General features: G+C 36.0%; 1 protein-coding gene across 6 annotated transcripts in view; it reads left to right on the forward strand.

The window, feature by feature from the left end:
- The window catches only part of LAMA2 (laminin subunit alpha 2), a 710,513-nt gene that overhangs the window by 409,861 nt on the left and 280,626 nt on the right, over positions 1–20,026 (forward strand). For 4 of the 6 annotated variants that reach the window (XM_055535601.1, XM_055535597.1, XM_055535598.1 and 1 more), the window contains 4 exons: positions 5,898–6,009; positions 12,357–12,410; positions 12,589–12,702; positions 18,010–18,137. In XM_055535601.1, coding sequence (XP_055391576.1) covers positions 5,898–6,009; positions 12,357–12,410; positions 12,589–12,702; positions 18,010–18,137 — 408 coding nt within the window. The remainder of the gene's footprint in view (positions 1–5,897; positions 6,010–12,356; positions 12,411–12,588; positions 12,703–18,009; positions 18,138–20,026) is intronic. The other 2 variants (XM_055535596.1, XM_055535600.1) reach the window with 1 other exon arrangement.

Raw genomic sequence — 20,026 nt, forward strand, 5'->3', positions numbered from 1 at the left:
CAGCACTTTCACAGCATCATCTTTTAGGATTCAAAATAGTTCAATTTAGCATGCATGAATACTCTTTCTTAATTTTTTGTTTATTAATCTTATATTGATTGTTCTGGGACTATACAGTTGACCAGGCTCCTGGTTAGTAAGCTGTGATAGTCTTTTATATGATGATCAACTAGTATGCATGCATGCTGTGTCTCTTCCATTGTGTCTTCTTTGAGATCCCATGGACTGTAGCCAAGCAGGCTCCTCTGTCCATGGGATTATCCAGGCAAGGATACTGGAGTGCTTTGGCAGGCCCTCCTCCAGGGAATCTTCTGTTTGTCTCTGGCATTGGGAGGCAGGTTCTTTTCATCACCTCGAAAGCCCAATCAACTAGTATTGTTGTTCAGCCACTAAGTCGTGTCTGACTCTGTGCCTCCATGAACTGCAGCACGAGAGGCTTCCCTGTCCTTTCACTATCAACTAGTATCAGTTCAGTTCAGTTCAGTTCAGTTGCTCAGTCGTGTCCCACTCTTTTCGACCCCATGAATCACAGCATGCCAGGCCTCCCTGTCCATCACCAACTCCCGGAGTCCACTCAAACTCATGTCCATCGAGTCAGTGATCCCATCCAGCCATCTCATCTTCTGTTGTCCCCTTTTCCACCTGCCCCCAGTCCCTCCCAGCATCAGAGTCTTTTCCAATGAGTCAACTCTTCACATCAGGTGGCCAAACTACTGGAGTTTCAGCTTTAGCATCATTCCTTCCAATGAACACCCAGGACTGATCTCTTTTAGAATGGACTGGTTGGATCTCTTTGCAGTCCAAGGGACTCTCAAGAGTCTTCTCCAACACCATAGTTCAAAAGCATCAATTCTTCGGTGCTCAGGTTTCTTCACAGTCTAAGTCTCACATCCATACATAACCACTGGAAAAACCATAGCCTTGACTAGATGGACCTTTATTGGCAAAGTAATGTCTCTGCTTTTTAATATGCTATCTAGGTTGGCCACAACTTTCCTTCCAAGGATTAAGCATCTTTTAATTTCATGGCTGTAATCACCATCTGCAGTGATTTTGGAGCCCAAGAAAATAAAGTCTGACACTGTTTCCACTCCTTCCCCATCCCCCATGAAGTGATGGGACCAGATGCCATGGTCTTCGTTTTCTGAATGTTGAGCTTTAAGCCAACTTTTTCACTCTCCTCTTTCACTTTCATCAAGAGGCTTTTTAGTTCCTCTTCACTTTCTACCATAAGGGTGGTGTCATCTGCATATCTGAGGTTATTGATATTTCTCCCACCAATCTTGATTCCAGCTTGTGTTTCTTCCAGCCCAGGGTTTCTCATGATGTACTCGGCATATAAGTTAAATAAGCAGGGTGACAATATACAACCTTGACATACTCCTTTTCCTATTTGGAACCAGTCTGTTGTTCCATGTCCAGTTCTAACTGTTGCTTCCTGACCTGCATATAGTTTTCTAAAGAGGCAGCTCAGGTGGTTTGGTATTCAACTAGTATAATAATCATGAAATCATCTAATTCTGAAATTAAAGTGATCAGAAATACAAGTTTGTCATGAGACAGTCCATTAGTTGCAGGCAATTAATTAGATGTCACAATAAATTCAGATGAGTTCTGGCCTTTGATCTCAAGTCCTAATACTAACAGTTTTCAATTTATCTTTTTTATTAGATCAAAGAAGTAATTTTTCTTTCATTTCTCTTATTTTATTCATCTAAATATAGGTGTTAAACTTCAGTGTATTGGTTTGGAGTATGTTACTCACTACACGTAATATAATTTCATTCCATTCCTCTATCCATTTATTTTTTCATTTATCATGTGTTTTTAGTCTTGTATCCATCCATTTATCCATCTGTCTCTTTGTCTACCCACTCATCATCTATCCTTCTATCCATCCATAGATTCATCCATCCAATAAAAATGTGTTGAGTGTGTACTGAGGTGATCAGGCTAGGTTTAGAGATGACACATCAGAATCTCTTTTCTTAAGAACTAGCTTATAAACTCATGTTAACATAAATAAGTAGTATCTTTATTTTAGTAACTCTTTCAAACCTTATGTTGTATTAAGAATTGCCACATTTATAAATTCTACTCCTATTTATAGACCCCAAAGAATTAAAAATGGGTACTCAAAAAGACTTAAACACAAATGTTTATAGCAGTATATTTACAATAGTCAAAGAGTAATAATAGCCAAACATCCATCAACAGATGAATGGATAAAGAAAATGTGGTATATTCATACTGCAGTAATAGAATATTGGGCTTCCATGGTGGTTCAGACAGTAAAGTGTCTGCCTGCAATGCGGGAGACACAGGTTTGACCCCTGGGTTGGGAAGATCCCCTGGAGAAGGAAATGGCAACCCACTCCAGTACTCTTGCCTGGAAAATCTCATGGACAGAGGAGCCTAGTAGGCTACAGTCCATGGCATCACAATGAGTCAGACTATATCTATAGATATAGATATAGTCCCAGGACAATCAATATAAGATTAATAAACAAAAAATTAAGAAAGTATTTATGCATGCTAAAGACTGAGCAACTTTAGAATATCACTACCATAAAAATAAATGAAATATTGATATGTGCTACAACATAGATGAACCTTGAAAACACTATGCTAACAGAGAGAAGTCAGACACAAAAAGTCGTATATTATATATGTCCATTTGTATGAAATATCCAGAATAGGTAAATCCATGGAGACAGAAGCAGATTCATGGTTGACAGGAATTGAGGAAATGGTGGAATAGAATAGAGTGTGACTGCATGATAGACACAGGGTTTTATTGTAGCGGGGGAAGGGAGAGCTAATGAAAATGTCTAGAACCAGAGATGGTGGTTGTACAACACTATAAATGTATTAAATGACACCTTAAAGATGGTGACTACAGCCATGAAATTAAAAGATGCTTACTCCTTGGAAGGAAAGTTATGACCAACCTAGATAGCATATTCAAAAGCAGAGACATTACTTTGCCAACAAAGGTCCGTCTAGTCAAGGCTATGGTTTTTCCAGTGGTCATGTATGGATGTGAGAGTTGGACTGTGAAGAAAGCTGAGCACTGAAGAATTGATGCTTTTGATCTGTGGTGTTGGAGAAGACTCTTGAGAATCCCTTGGACTGCAAGGAGATCCAACCAGTCCATTCTGAAGGAGATCAGCCCTGGGATTTCTTTGGAAGGAATGATGCTAAAGCTGAAACTCCAGTACTTTGGCCACCTGATGCGAAGAGTTGACTCATTGGAAAAGACTCTGATGCTGGGAGGGATTGGGGGCAGGAGGAGAAGGGGACGACAGAGGATGAGATGGCTGGATGGCATCACTGACTCGATGGACGTGAGTCTGAGTGAACTCTGGGAGTTGGTGATGGACAGGGAGGCCTGGTGTGCTGTGATTCATGGGGTCTCAAAGAGTCGGACATGACTGAGCGACTGAACTGAACTGAAAGTGATAATGTTATGTGAAATTCATCTCAATTAAAAAATAGTGCCAGTGACACTTTATATACAAGTTTATTTGGTGGAAGAAAAATGACTGAAAATTTATTTAAATCTCTATGTAACCCAAATGCTGTAAAACAGTGATTTTTAATGCTTGCCAGTTTAGAACCTTCTGCCAAGCTTTCTAAACTGTGCCCCCAGAGAAGAAAGCATCCAAAAAATGGTGTTGAATGAGTCAATCTGTAGGTAAATATAATTTGCTTGTCTTTAGAGAATGCCAGCTAGCACCCAGCACCTACAGCATTCCCATCCAAATGTCTGTTTTCTATGATTTCAAGATGATTTTCCTTTTCTACTTCTCAATTATGTATGAACTTAAACATGTTCCAAGGTATTATCAAGTCTTGTTGTTGTTGTTACTGGCTCAGTCATGTCCAACTCTTTATGACTCCATGGACTGTAGCCCACCAGGCTCCTCTGTCCATGGAATTCTCCAGGCAAGAATACTTGAAGTAGGTCATCATTTCCTTTTCCAGGGGATCTTCCTGTAGATTATTCATGTAGTCATTTTGATTCAACAGTCAATGTATGTTAATAAAATGCCTAGCATTTTATGACCACATACATGAGTTAGGTACTACATCAAGAATTGTGCATTCATTATTTTATTTAATCCTTTAATCAGTTCATTATGTATGGACTCTTGTATTATCTGTGTTACACGGATGACAGTATTGAGGCCTAGAGATATTAAGTCATTTCTTCCACGCTATGGGACTGGTAAGATCTCCAGAGGATCCCTTCCAGGGATCAAACCCAGGTCTCCCTCATTGCAGGCACGTTCTTTACCACCTGAACCACCAGGGAAGCCCCTATCAAGCTTCTAGGGTTAGGAAAATCAGGATGAAAGCATAGATTTTAGAATCTTGTTGCCAGAAAACTTATAGCTTAAAGATGATCACTTTTGAAGATAGATTCAATGAGCCTATTAACTTTGTTCTCTGGCTTGATTACAACATAGATTCTCAAACTGGCAAGGTCTTTGGTAATTGTGAATCACCAATCAATAAAAATCTACCACCACTCTTATGGAAGCAACTAAAAATGCATGTCCTAGCAAGAGTCACTGTATCTTTTTTATAGTTAAATAATGGCATATTAGATATTATGGAGATCTATCAATTATTTTATAAAGCAATAATTATCTATGAATCAATATCAGTTATTTAATTTTGTGCTCTTAGAGTTGATTTAAAATTTATTTTAATACATTAAAATGACAAAAATCTAGTTTAGGTCATAGAAATTTTATTTTTTTGTATTTTGATCCTATTTCAACAGTTAATGTATATTAATAAAATACCTAGCATTTTATAACCACATACATGAGTTAGGTACTACATCAACAACTTTACATTCATTCTTTCATTTAATCCTTTAATCAATTCATTATGTATGCACTCTTGTATTATCTCTGATACATAGATGACAATTGAGACCTAGAGATGTTAAGTCATTTCTCCCAGGCTATGGGACTGCTAAATGTCAGAGACAGCATGTGGATCTTGATCTCTCTGGCTCTTGAGCTTGTGTTCTTAATAATGAAGATTTTGTATTTCCTTTAAAAAAAAAATGAAAAGCCAATAAGACACTGATGACATTTATTTAAATTGTAAATGTATATTGGTTGCATATTTTGGAAGAAATACATACATACAACGTACATATATACCATTTTATGTAATGGCAGTTTCAATTTGGCTAAATCAGCTGTTTCTCAAAATAACAAGTGATACCAAATCTCTCTGTTAAAATCACCAGATCTGTACAGAAGTACCAATAAAATTAAACTCATAAATACAGAAAGCAGTGAATTTAATTTAGGCCTAAAACAATTTAGGAAAATAGATCTAACTAATATAACAACAATTTTATTAAGTTTCACTTTTACCTATTAAAATGCAGATTTATTTCTGAGAAAAGGCAACAAAAATAATTTACGTCTTTCTTTTCCTTTGCTTCCATTTTTGTTTGAATTTAAAATATTGGACTGAATATTGTGTGCCTCTGCTTTTCTAGTTTAATTATTAAAAATAAACCAGTAATATGAATATTTCCTGTTTTAAAAATTCCTTCAACTATGATTTTAAACTAACTCAAAAAAATAAAAAATAGGGAAAACATATAGCCAAAAACCAAGAAATGAGCAAGAATGGTCATATATCTTTTTAAGCATTTGATTGTGGTACTGGTTATGAGCACTTTTAACTGGGCTGACTTTGCCTAATATGATGAATGACCAGAACTTCAAGTTATATTCATTTGCCTTCTTTCTCATCATAAACATGTGCTTATATTTACATCATTGTTCCTATACTGTTCCTCAAGAGATGTAACACCTAGGAGCTTGTTTACTTATTTATCATCTCTTTTTCCTTCTGCTCAGGCTGAGCTCTGTTAACCTTGAATCTGCAGTCCCCATTTCTCCTGACGGAAGCTTTGCAACAGCTGTGGAAGTTTGTCAATGTCCACCAGGGTATACTGGCTCCTCCTGTGAAGTAAGTTTGCAAGAATATAGCTTCAGTGCATTCAAAGTTCTTTCAGCATTAACTATTAAACTGTTCTAAAATGAATTTAGTTTTTTCATCAAGGATTGCACAGATGGTAGTGTCTTATTACTTGAAGAACTTCAATGTCTGCCAAAAGTCATGACTATCAAATAGAGTGTTACTCATATGATGTCATCTTGAAATCATATTTTTCCTTATGACATAATAGCTAAAAATCTGATTCTTTTGGAAGTTTTTGGTTTATCTTTAATCTGTTGATAAAATGGGATGAATGATGGTGGAATACTATGTTAATATATTTCTCCTTCATTTCCACCTGAGCGCTTGAGAGGAATTTAGCACTGTTTCTCTTCTTTTTCACTTTCTCCATTTTTTAATCCTATGTACCACATTCTTTCTCTACTTTATTCCTAAGAATACAACCAATTCACAATCATCTGAAGGACTCAATCTTTAAAATGTCAAGAACATAATATATGGAAGAAATACCTTGATTCGGAAAGTTTTCTACAGGTCTTTGATTTGTTTAGCACCTAAAGTTTGAGATATTTATTGTTGTCTCAGTATTGTAGATTAATGTTCCTTACTTAATATTGCAATGTGTCCTTCTAAGGTAATAATTTTTATTTACCTTTATGTATGTTTTAGGTAGTTTGAAAATTGATTTTACTTGAAATCTGCTCAAAAAATATAAGTGCCATTTCCCTGATAGAGGGCATGGCTTGCATATAAATAGGAGCTTAAATTCTTTAAAAATGGTGCCTTTAAGAAATCATCTGAGTGTACCAAGATGTTCCACTTCAGCACACTACCCCATTAAACCATTTACAGAAATACCCTAGGCCTTGCTTTTCAGTTCTCTTGTACTTTAAAATAATGCATACTTCCAGAGGATACACAGGGCTTAGAGTCATATTCATGTCAGATGTGTTTCTTTAACTGAGCTTGGATTCACCTATCTAAAAATAAAACTAAATGTAATTCTCCATCACTTTTTTTAAATTCATACAGAGAATACAGAAATAATAATGGAAATTAATTAACTCTGTCAACCCAAATTTGATTTCACATATAAAATATATGTTGTATTTGATGAAACATATTCTTTGATTAAGAACCTAGCAGTTTTTATTTCAAACGAGAAAGCTCTCTTTGAACCTCTAAGTTCTGATTTCAACTGAAATAAACTACTCTTATTATATTCTTGCTTTCATACTTATTCCCACATTGGTGATTCTCAGTACTCTTCATCATCTTCTGTACAAATTTCAAATGCCCATTGAATCTAAAATTGTCTGTATTAGAATTATTTCATTGGCTATGCATTTTGTTTCTTCTTTTCTTTCACCAAAATATTTATTGAGAATCTTTGGTGAATTCTGCCCTAGATGCTGAGGTGGATTATCAAGATTACATCACAATCCTTGTTCTTAAAGAGCTAACAGTCTGTTTAGTAAGACAGAACACATACTTATGATAAATAGGATCACAGCCCTCTAGAATTAAGGCACCAGTAAATGGTACAGAACATGAGTGCAATAATCTTTCAAAGATGTGATCAGTTCCAGTGGAGAGAGATGTCATAGAAAATGTTCTGAGGTGGAAAAATCTCAACTTGAAAACTAAAGAATGGTAACAATTAGGTAGGAAGAGAGAAGCAAGTGGGTGTGGAAGAGTCAGAACAAAGAAACAGAAGAAGGATAAGAAAAGCTTCCTGTGCTTCTCACACAATAATGGATAAATATAGTTACCTTGGAATCCATAAAATAAATTAATCGAATCAGAAGACAAGGAACTCTGAAACTCTGGAGTTTCTCTCAGGCTTCTTCATTTCTTCTACTCTCTAATAATCCTTTCTTTTCTTTATTGAAGCTTCCTGTCCCTTAGCTCACTATTATGTATCCATATCTTTTCCTGATTTCATTTGCTTTTTTTACTGAGTTTGAAAGGGCAGACATTCTAGTTTTGTTCCGCTGATATTTCCAAATCCTTTAAAAGCTGAGTAAACTCCAAACACCATTGTTTTTGTTGTTCAGTCCCTAAATTAGATCTGTCTTTTTGCGACTGCAGCACGCCAGGCTTCCCCTCACTGTCTCCTGGATTTTGCTGATTCACGTCTATTGAGTCCGTGATGCCATCCAACCATCTCAGCCTCTGTCGCCCTCTTCTCCTCTTGCCCTCAATTTTTCCCAGCATCAGGGTCTTTTCCAGTGAGTTGGCTCTTCACATCAGGTGGCCTAAGTATTAACATTTTAATTCTAGCTTGCCTAAAACAGATTATATGATTCCATGGTAAATCATTCTTTTCTGTTTTCTTTGGGGCCATAAATGTTGATCCAGAATTTTTTAATCATTTATACTTTTTATAAATCCCTACACATTTTGTTTTTCAAATATTTTCATTCTTTCCTAGAATTGTCATAGTTCATTTCACTTAACAAGTGGGACAGATGAGGAAGTGAAAGCAAAATTAGGTACTAAAAAAGTGTTTTAATTAAAATCTCAGTTTCCTATTCTAAATGATGGAAATATTAACTACTTCATGTAGCTTTTGAGATGATCAAAACTCTTGATATGGATGGTAATGTGATGAACAATGCACATACAGTCTATGACCTCAAGGACATTACATTTGATGGTAGACTAGACTGTATGCCAGAAAGAAAATTTAAATAAATATGATAAATTCCATGAAGACAATAAGCAGGGGTCCTTGATAGAGGCTCTGAGAACAAGTGTAGGAAGATGAGATGGAAGGGACTATATTATGAGAGGTTGTTGGGAAGACTGTCTAAGGTGGTAGCATCTAAACTGAGCTCTAGGGTCTTCTTAGGTAAAGGGAACCAATGAGGAAGTGAAACACAGTTTGGGATCTGCAAGGACCTGAAAGAAGGCACGTGTGGCTGGAGTTTAATAAGCAAGGGGAGCATAGCACGAGACATGCCTGGAGGAGCCAAACCACTCAGAGCTTTGCATGATTAAAAATTTTTAGTATTATTCTAAATGCAATGGAAAGAAAACTTTTCTGCTCCTGCTGCCCAGTCATGTCTGACTCTCTGCAACCCCATGAACTAGGCCAACAGGCTCCTCTGTCCATGAAGTTTTCCAGGCAAGAAGACTGGAGTGGGTTGCCATTTGATATGATACCATGATCTGAGTTAATTTTTTTTTAAAGTCACTATAACTACAGTGTGTAGAACATACTGTACATGGCAGGGATGGCAGGAAGTAAAATTGTTAATATGCTATTTTGTTAGAATGTAATGATGATAGAGGTTTGTTAGGATAATGGCAGAGGATGTGAAAAGACATGTTGTTTATTTTAAATAGATTTTGGTAGTAGAACCAATCAGTATTACTGATAGACATGCCATGGGAACACTGAAAGTACTAATGATTTTGAGAATGAGTCAGATGTCAAGTTTGAGCAGTTGAATGTGGTGCTGTTTTCTTAGCTGAAGAAAACTGAGGGAAGGAACACCTGTGGTGGGGATGATAAAATCAACAATCCATCTTAGAAATATTAGGTTTGAAAGAGCTATGAAGTATATTGTCAATGTCCAGTTATAATATGTAGGTCTTGACCTCAGAATATCTGCCTGGTCTAGAGATATGTATTTGGAAGAAATCATCAACTAGACAGCTGAATAAAATTACCTGGGAGCAAGTGTGGAGGAAAAAAGAGAAAATGACTAAGCCCCCAAGAGCTCCTGACCATGAGAAGCGAGTTGAAGCAGAGGAGACAGCAGAGAGATGGGCAGCAACCTGGGACTGTGGTATCATGAAAGCTCTGAGAAGAGGGCTTTTGAGAGAGATAGGAATCAACTAAACCATAGCTTGATGAGAGATCAAATAAAATGTTAACCGTAGAATTGTTTATTTGATTTGGTTCCCTGGAATTCGGTGGCATGGACAAGAGCAGTTTTAACCCAGTGATTATGGCACAAAACAGATTAGGATGGGGTGAACCATTGAAGGGAAGTGAGAAAGAAAAGGTATTTTAGAGCAGACTTACCTAAAAGAAAAAATAGGTAGGTAACTGAAAGTTATGGGATATTAAGAGAGTATTTTTGTCTTTTTTTCTATTAGCTAATTTTTTACAGAGATACAAGTCATATTTTTGAGCCGATAGTAATGATCTAACAGAAAGGAAAGCTATTATTGATGCAGCACTGAGTGGGTATATTGGGAAAACAATTACAAGTGGGGTGATAATCCTTTGAGAGTATGAGGAATTCTGCATGCCTCATCCCCATTGTTCCAGAGGGAAATATGAATAATGGAAATATGGGCTTGTGCTTGTGTACTTGGTAGTGGAAAGATAGTTTCCACTGCCTTCAATATTCTCTGTGACTAATGAGATGAAATCACTGGCTAAGAAAGAGGTGTAAGAGTTGGGAAATTTAAAGATGATGTAGGATAAGTAATATATTTGCAGATATATATGTGTGTATATATATATGCCTTGTTTTTATATATATATATACACACATACCTTATATATATATATATATATACACACACCTTATATATTATATATATATACCTGTATATAATATATATCTTATTAATGACAATTCTATGATATTTTTCCTCAAAACAGTAAGTCAATTCTTTCCCTATTATCATCACCCTTAATTTCCACTCCCTTCTGAATATATAGCTTCACCAGTTTTTAGAAATATATATTACATTACAAAATCTATTCTATAATGAGTCTGCTGCTGCTGCTGCTGCGTCACTTCAGTCAAATCCGACTCTGTGCAACCCCATAGACGGCAGCCCACCAGGCTTCTCTGTCCCTGGGATTCTCCAGGCAAGAACACTGGAGTGGGTTGCCATTTCCTTCTCCAATGCATGAAAGTGGAAAGGGAAAGTGAAGTCGCTCAGTCGTGCCCGACTCTTAGCGACCCCATGGACTGCAGCCTACCAGGCTCCTCCATCCGTGGGATTTTCCAGGCAAGAGTACTGGAGTGGGGTGCCATTGCCTTCTCCCATAATGAGTCTAGGGTGACAACATTTTTTTTTAATTTTATTTTATTTTTAAACTTTACAATATTGTATTAGTTTTGCCAAATATCGAAATGGATCCGCCACAGGTATACATGTGTTCCCCATCCTGAACCCTCCTCCCTCCTTCCTCCCCATACCATCCCTCTGGGTGGTCCCAGTGCACCAGCCCCACGCATCCAGTATCGTGCATCGAACCTGGACTGGCGACTTGTTTCATACATGATATTATACATGTTTCAATGCCATTCTCCCAAATCTTCCCACCCTCTCCCTCTCCAACAGAGTGCATAAGACTGTTCTATACATCAGTGTCTCTATTATTAGAAAGGGTTAGAAAACTGACGCTTTCTTTTCTATACTGCCCAAATTAAGAAGAAAGTTGCTTTTGTTTTCCTTTAGGTTATGAAGTATCAGATCATCCTTTTTTTATGTCTTTGCTATTGATGTTCAAATTTAAGAATCCTCATATCCTGAGGCAGAAGGAACATTTCCAACAATACACAGCACAATTCTATATTCTTTATTACCTCAGTGGTTTCTCTCTTGTTTCCACTCTCAGCTAGGAAAAAAAAGACCTTTTCATGATATACTGTGTTGTAGTTAACCATCCAGAAATATAGTAAATAACCCACAAAATGCAGTTTTAACTTGAGGGAGATCATACACTCGTGCAGGGCAGCAGTGTTTTCCCCCTTTATTTTGTACCCTGTCCAGTTGATAGTGACCCCCGCAGAAGGGATACTTATACATGACAGTGAACTGAAAGCCAGCCCTGACACACAGATGCTCTGTGACCCAAATATCCTTTTTCTAATCAGAATTCTATTTTTGTATGAGAAAGTGTTTTACACTTTAAAAAGGAATGATGGATATAACTAGAGTTCTAGTAGAATAAAACCATAAAATAAAATATCTAAGGAATGTATGGTAAATAAATCATAAACTATTTTGTGTAAACTTGAGAAGGTAAAATAGGGTGGAGGAAGTTGAGAATGAGAACTATAAATTATATATGTGCACAAGTCAGCCATGTAGGTGATCAAATGTAAGATGAGTGCTACCTTTTTCCCAGACAATTGCAAAGATTTTCTGGAAGTGACGGAGTTAAGGGCAGTTTGCATGTGCGAAAGGGAAGACATTCCAGAGAATCTACAATCCTTGGACAGGACATTAAATGCTCTAGTAGGCTAAGGTTCTGAAGAGTCCATTTATGTCGGCTGCTTTTTTTCAATACTTTTTCTTCCGTTTTCTTGTCTGTGCTTTTTACTTTGAGACTGTCGTGATTCAATTCTTTATATCTCTGCTTTATTTTGCTATTTCAGAAGAGTCATCAAGTTAATGCTTCCTCTAATCTCATACCTGCCAATAACACTAAGGTCAGTACGAAGCCCCCATGTCAGGAGGAATAGCTCTGGTAGCCATATTTCCATAATGGCAATGCTTTGACATGCACATTTGCTGGGTTTGCTACCTAAATATGTTTATCTGCTTAAGACAAAAGTAAGCTTTAAAAAAAATCCCTGAGACTAACTTGAGACCATGTTTTCCTTTCAGTCTTGTTGGCCTAGGCACAGACGAGTTAACGGCACTATTTTTGGTGGCGTCTGTGAACCCTGTCAGTGCTTTGGTCACGCGGAATCCTGTGATGATACCACCGGAGAATGCCTGGTAAGTGCTTTCTCCATTGGGGTTGCTGATTGACAGGGCTGAAATCAGCTCAATAAGCCCTGCAACTCAATTACTACCTTTGGGACCTTAAACACTTGAGTCAAGAAGGGATTTGACGGCGATCTTTATATTGAACTGAGTTGGAAGCTGAGAAGGTTCTTTCATATGTGGTCTTCCTGACTGACAAGCATTAGAAAGTGTTTACTCACATAAGTCTAAGGATTGAATTAAGATCAGATATATCATAATAAAACATAACTAATGACTGGGATACATATCTGCCACAAATATATATGGTTTTAATCTCTTATGTAATTCTACCCCCAAAATGACTGCATTTCTGTAACAGGAAATGATTTGTAACCCCATAATATGAAAAGTATAAAATACAAGCTCTGTAATATGCATAATTACACTTTTTTTTCACTTTGAAAATGAGGGCATACTATGTTCTTTTTTATTGGAAAATTTCATCATTGAACTAAATTCAAAACATTGTGTGTAAATTAAAAATAATATGTGCAATGCATAGTCACCAGAGCTGCTTACTCCTTCTATTAAGTCAATACTATAACCAGAAAAAAAGCTCTACAGAGGGTGAAGCACTTTCCATCCTGCTAAGAAGCTTTTGGATTGGAGATTACGCTGAATAGACCATTCTGATTAACTCAAGGGCATGTTAGTTTTATATTGTCTGACATGACATGAAGCTTGAAACAACACTTCTCATTTCATTAATCTTGCAGAAACACAATTTGAAATGGTGCCAATTTAGGAGGATATCATATTCTCATTTCCCTGTAGAATTTAAGGCAGCCTCTGTTATCTGTATTTCTTAATGGTCTCTCTCTCTCTTGCTCATTCTTCCCCCTCCCCTACCCTTTTTCTTCCATTTAAAAGCTTCTGGGAAAAATCCAAAAGGAAATTCAGGGCTTTTGTTTCAATGTGATTTGACATTTAGTTTTATTGATGCTCTTTCTGTTTTCTCTATAGCAGATTTTGTTTAATTGCATTGCGGGATAAAGCATGATAGCCTTAATTTGTGGATCAGTAGATTTTTCAAATGGCATTGTTATGAACAGAAAGACTAAGTGATTTTCATTTTAATTATACAATAAGTCTTTTAAAATGTGACTTGGGAAAAATATTGAGTTACCTTTAAACAAATATTCAGCCCAAAACAGATATAGATTTGTTTTCAGTTCAGTTCAGTTCAGTTCAGTAGCTCAGTCATGTCCGACTCTTTGCGACCCCATGAATCACAGCACACCAGGCCTCCCTGTCCATCACCATCTCCCGGAGTTCACTCAAACTCATGTCCATCAAGTCGGTGATGCCATCCAGCCATCTCATCCCAATTTCCTCCTGCCCCCAACCCCTCCCAGCATCAGAGTCTTTTCCAATGAGTCAACTCTTCGCATGAGGTGGCCAAAGTACTGGACTTTCAGCTTTAGCATCAGTCCTTCCAAAGAACACCCAGGACTGATCTCCTTTAGAATGGACTAGTTGGATCTCCTTGCAGTCCAGGGGACTCTCAAGAGTCTTCTCCAACACCACAGTTCAAAAGCATCAATTCTTCAGCACTCAGCCCTCTTCACAGTCCAACTCTCACATCCGTACATGACCACTGGAAAAACCATAGCCTTGACTAGACGGACCTTTGTTGCCAAAGTAATGTCTCTGCTTTTTAATATGCTATCTAGGTTGGTCATTAAAAAGATAGCATATTAAAAACCTAGATAGCATATTAAAAAACAGAGACGTTACTTTTTATTTTTTAATATGCTATCTAGGTTGGTCATTGGAGAAGGAAATGGCAACCCACTCCAGTGTTCTTTCCTGGAGAATCCCAGGGACGGCAGAGCCTGGTGGACTGCCATCTATGGGGTCGCACAGAGTCAGACACGACTGAAGTGACTTAGCAGGTTGGTCATAACTGTTTTACTTAAACCTAAAAAGACAGAAATTAATATTTCATGATAACAGACTCATAATGCTTCCAATAGCAATATTTCATGCTGCATTCATTAAGATTAAGTCTAAAATCATGCTGTTAGTCCATTTGGTTATAGGATATTTCTAAGAATGAAAGCCCATTGTTTTAGAGTAGGATAGTTTCATCCAGCATAATTTTGGGGGGAAGAAGTGAGGGGAATCAGTGATTATCTGAGGCCTTCTACTAATGAACTCTAGTTTATTGAATTTGTTTCATGGACAAGGAGATAGGAGAATACTTCAAATAAGCAAGGGATCTTAGGGAAGCAACAGAGAACTTAATGATTGACCTTAATGACCTTAATCTGGTGTGTTTTCTGAATTTTCCACTGTAGCTGATAAATAGATAATAATGTAAGATATTTTCTGGAGACTTCCAAATGCTCTATTTGAAATGCTACTGATAACTAAATGCTGCTGTCCCATTTTGAGCATATTAATTCTAACATGATCCACAAAGATAAAAATATTTTAGTGCTGCACATCAAAAGCAATCTTACCATTCAGTTGTTCTGCATTCTAACTTCTTTTTAAAAAATTATTTATGCTTTCCCTCCTAGCATTAAACAGAAAATTTTTGAAACTTTTCCAGATAAGCTACATTTTAGTTAGTTTGACTTTGAAATCTAATTAGAAATAAATTGCAATGTTTTTTGATATCAGACCAAAATCCAGACCTCTTTTATAGTGTGGACCTATATTGAAAGATCAGTTTGACTTGCAGTACTTCTGAAGTGACTTAAGCCTGGTGGGCTGATGTCTATGGGGTCACACAGAGTCGGACATGACTGAAGTGACTTAGCAGCAAGAAACAGTCAAGTCACATGGGAAGATTGCATGCTTGCTCCTTGTCATTGTTCCTGTGATAAGTGATGTGAACAGACATTTGGAGAGCACTTTGGAGCAGGATACCTATAAAAATCACCAGCCCATCAGAGTGAACCTTTCATCTTTTTTTCAGTTTGAGTTTCCATTGTATTTTTTCCTATTACTGTTTTGTGGTTTCAATTACAAAAACAGTTGAGTTTTAAGATTAATTTTATTATTTCCATTCAGTGACATATGACATTAAGAAATGCAAGAAATATGTTATTTTTCTTCCAAATTAGTAAAGCAAAGCAGGGTCTCTGGGTTGTATAAGATTTTCAGATGAGTTTTAGAAAAACCATTTTCAACATGGTTAAAACATAATCAGTTTTATTATCTTGTTTTTTAAAGCCCCTAAATCTTTGAAGATATAATTTTGATTGTATCAGTATAACAATATACAAAGAATATTGCAACAAACATTCAACTTTTTTTAGTAAGAGCCAACTTTAGTTAAACTTGAAAACTGAAAGGAACAAATATGAAGATGAAATTAAAGAGGAAAGCGTTTCATCAGATTGATCCATGTCTGGCAACTTCCTACTAGATGTGCTGTTATTTAGACAAGTGTTGATGATAAAGTTAACATCTTTGCTACTTTGATAGAAGGTTGATAAATAAATTTGAGAATTTTAAATACTTTAAGGAAAAACCTATTTTCAAGTATTAACAGATAGTAAAGTATCACCTATTCACTTGTAGTTCAAACTGTCATAGGATTTCAGAACTTGAAAGCTGCATATATTATGGGCTTCAGCTCTCACATTTTACAGAATGTAAGCAATTGATTCAGAGTTAAATTACTGGATTTTCATTTAATATCTTCTATTCAGTAATCTGTCCCTCTCCCCAAGGAATTTGACTGTTTTCTAAAATGTTATTTACGAGGTTTTAAATTAAATATATTTATTAAATATAATTTAAAAAGAACTTTTAATATGCTAGAATAACTCAGAACTTTAATTAAATCAAACTGGCTCTCCCATTGGTCATCAAGTTTAATAAATTTTTACTTTATGCTTAAAATGAATTTTGGCTGTTAGCTATTTCCTCTACATATTTGGTTATTAATGATAAAATTAAAGGTTTTATACTCCAAACTCTGATGAACTCTTTTGAAATGAGAAAAAATAGAATTTTATATGCTTGTAAGGTTAAAAATATATTTCAGTCACAATAAATCTATGTTGTATGATATTTAATAGGCATTATATACATTTTATTGTATTATAGGAGTTTGAAGAAGTTATATCTACACAATGCCAAAACATCATATAAATTGATCAAATTGTGCTATTGAAAACTTTATAGACAATTTCATTCATTAATTGATTGTTCACCTTTACCAGTCTTGATGAATTTTGTGAACACTAAGTTGATAAATCTACTTTAATTTATATGAAGAAATCAAGATATAAATTATTTTATTTTGATTTTCTTTATTTTTAAAAAGTACATGGTTCCAGAAAATACTAATTGATGGAAAATGCTGTTTTATTTTAAAAACCAATGTCTGAGGGAAACTGTAATATGCCTTGTGGTTTTAGTATTTATTAGTATACATTTCGGAGAAGGCGATGGCACCCTACTCCAGTACTCTTGCCTGGAAAACCCCATGGATGGAGGAGCCTGGTAGGCTGCAGTCCATGGGGTCACTAAGAGTCTGACACAACTGAGCGACTTCACTTTCACTTTTCACTTTCATGCATTGGAGAAGGACATGGCAACCCACTCCAGTGTTCTTGCCTGGAGAATCCCAGGGATGGGGGAGCCTGGTGGGCTGCCGTCTCTGGGGTCGCACAGAGTCGGACACGACTGAAGCGACTTAGCAGCAGCAGCAGTATACATTTAAAAATTTCTCAGTCTTCCCATCTTTTAATCATGAGTCAAGCAAGTCCCTCACAACTGTAACACATTAGTGCATTGTCCACATCATCAGAGCATACTGAGGTCCAGATTAATCTCAGATGTAGGAAGGCTATAGTCTCCAGAGGATTTGTGTGATTAGCCACAGTTCTCATTAAATCAGCAGTTTTAAGTTGAACAATTAATTTTTACCTAAATCAGGTACAATTTCCATTAAATATATGTCATTTAGTCTCTGTAGAGTCTAAATGTATGTTACTACACACACACATATTTCTTTAAGAAAAAAAATAAAAAACAACAAAAAAAAGAAAATATGATTTACATAATAAAAAAACTTTATAGTGAATTTCAGTCATCTTTTTGTTAAGTATGCATATGCTGAACGTAGCATGTAGTTTATAAGCTAGATATTAAATTAACTTTCAATGCTATTTCACAGCTGTAAAATTGACCATTTTATGTGGGAAATTACTCTTCCTGGCGGGGAACAAGCTAATGATTCTGTAGACCTATTTTTGGTAATGCATTGATGCTAGAGACTGGAATAATAAACTCTGATGTGCACTTCTTCCTCAGAATTGTAAGGATCACACTGATGGCCCATATTGCGATAAATGTCTTCCTGGTTTCTATGGTGATCCTACTAAAGGAACCTCTGACGACTGTCAGCCCTGTGCCTGTCCTCTCAATAGCCCATCCAATAAGTGAGTAACAAACTTACCTCTTTCCAGAGTTGGGAATCTGGTTCTGCAAGTGTATTTTTGATATAGAATTTACCCTTTCTCTTGTCACACATAAATAAATAATAAAGATGTGCATAAATTTATCAGGAAGATAATATGAATTTTTCTAAATATAAAATATTTAAAGCTATGGCTGTTTATTCCATGAAAATTTTAATATTTTTAGCTCTAGTTTTGGGGAGTTAGTATCTAAGAGATAGAACTCAAATAGAATTTCTAAACCAACTCCAAAGAACAGACGTATATTTTACAAACTTAGCCCAGCCTTCCACAAGTCGAAAGCAGCTTCTTGAAGGGGAAGCAGAGAATGCCGACCCCACGAAGAGCCTGGCTGTGTGTGCGGCTATCTCGTGAACACTGGTGGACCACGAAAGAAGTGTACCTTCTTGAACCTCTCTGCTGCCATTTTCTTTAAATATGTTTTGTATAGTTTGTCTTTCATTATGGGAACAGCTGCTTTTCCACAACCATTGATACACAATTCAAAATGTGATGGAACCTGGGCTTTGTGTTTCTGTGTGTTGATCAGCTCTTAGCTACATACCTTTAGTGTGTATGTATTTGATACGTGTACTTCTGGTGCTTCTACTTTGGCTGTGACTAGGCTAAAGAGTCGGGCACGACTGAGCGACTTCACTTTCACTTTTCACTTCCATGCTTTGGAGAAGGAAATGGCAACCCACTCCAATGTTTTTGCCTGGAGAATCCCATGGACAGAGGAGCCTAGTGGGCTGCCGACTATGGGGTCGCACAGAGTCGGACACGACTGAAGCGACTTAGCAGCAGCAACAGCAGCAGACACATACCCACAGATACACACACACACACCCCCCTTCATACTGTATTAAAAAATACTACTAATAAAATGCTGCTTATTTGGGTCCCAGTCACACACTGTAAATCTTAGGCAAGTCACAAATCCCTCAAAAAGGTAAAATAAGAAATAAATCTAGTTGACCTTTAAGCAACAGTTTTATCCCTTAGTTATTGCATGATTTATCATATTATCATATATCATATTGTATATATATTTTTATCTTATTGAAATAGTTTAATGGTATTATAAATTATAAAATATTGAAATATCGATGATAGCACTTTAGTTTGCATAAAACACATCATTAAAAGTTTAATACAAACTTAATACAATTTTTCTATTTATCTGGATATCTTTGTTTTTTAAAAAATTTTCTACTTGTTCATCTGAAACAATAACTTTGTATAGCAGACTTTTTAAAGTATATATTTTGTCTGATCTTCCCTTTACCTTTTAGGGGAACACATTATTTCAGATGCTGTAATTCACTTTCCCCTCAGGGGTAACCATCCCATAAGCAAATATGTAAGCAAGACCCTAAAACCAAAAATCTCTTTTTATTTTAATTAAGCATATTAATTATAATAATAATCAATACTTTTTATTAGTAAACATTGTAAGTAACTATAGTTTTAAATCAAATTAAAAAAAATTTTCTTAAAGGTTAGCTTAGTGCTTAATAAAATTCATATTTTTTATGTAATTTTCATCTATTTCTGAATGCTGTAGTAATCCTTGAAGAGCAAAAATTTTTCATGATGATTACATGTTACAGGTTAAAAAGTTACAACTTTTTAATGTGAAGATGTTACCCAGCTGGTCATATTTTGTGGTCTTATCTAAGATATTCCTAATAAAAATGGTCTTTTATTGCTAGGGTCCATGAATACCAGAAGTTAAAGATTTTGAGATTAATTCTGTCATTGAATTTAAAAGTTGTCTTAGGAATTACGCTTCCTGCACTTCAGCCCACATGAAATCTTTTTCCTCTTCCCTGACAACATCCCTCCATCAGAATTTCCATCTTAGTCAT

This window comes from Bubalus kerabau, chromosome 9 (genome assembly GCF_029407905.1).
Source record: "Bubalus kerabau isolate K-KA32 ecotype Philippines breed swamp buffalo chromosome 9, PCC_UOA_SB_1v2, whole genome shotgun sequence".
NCBI lineage: Eukaryota > Metazoa > Chordata > Mammalia > Artiodactyla > Bovidae > Bubalus > Bubalus kerabau.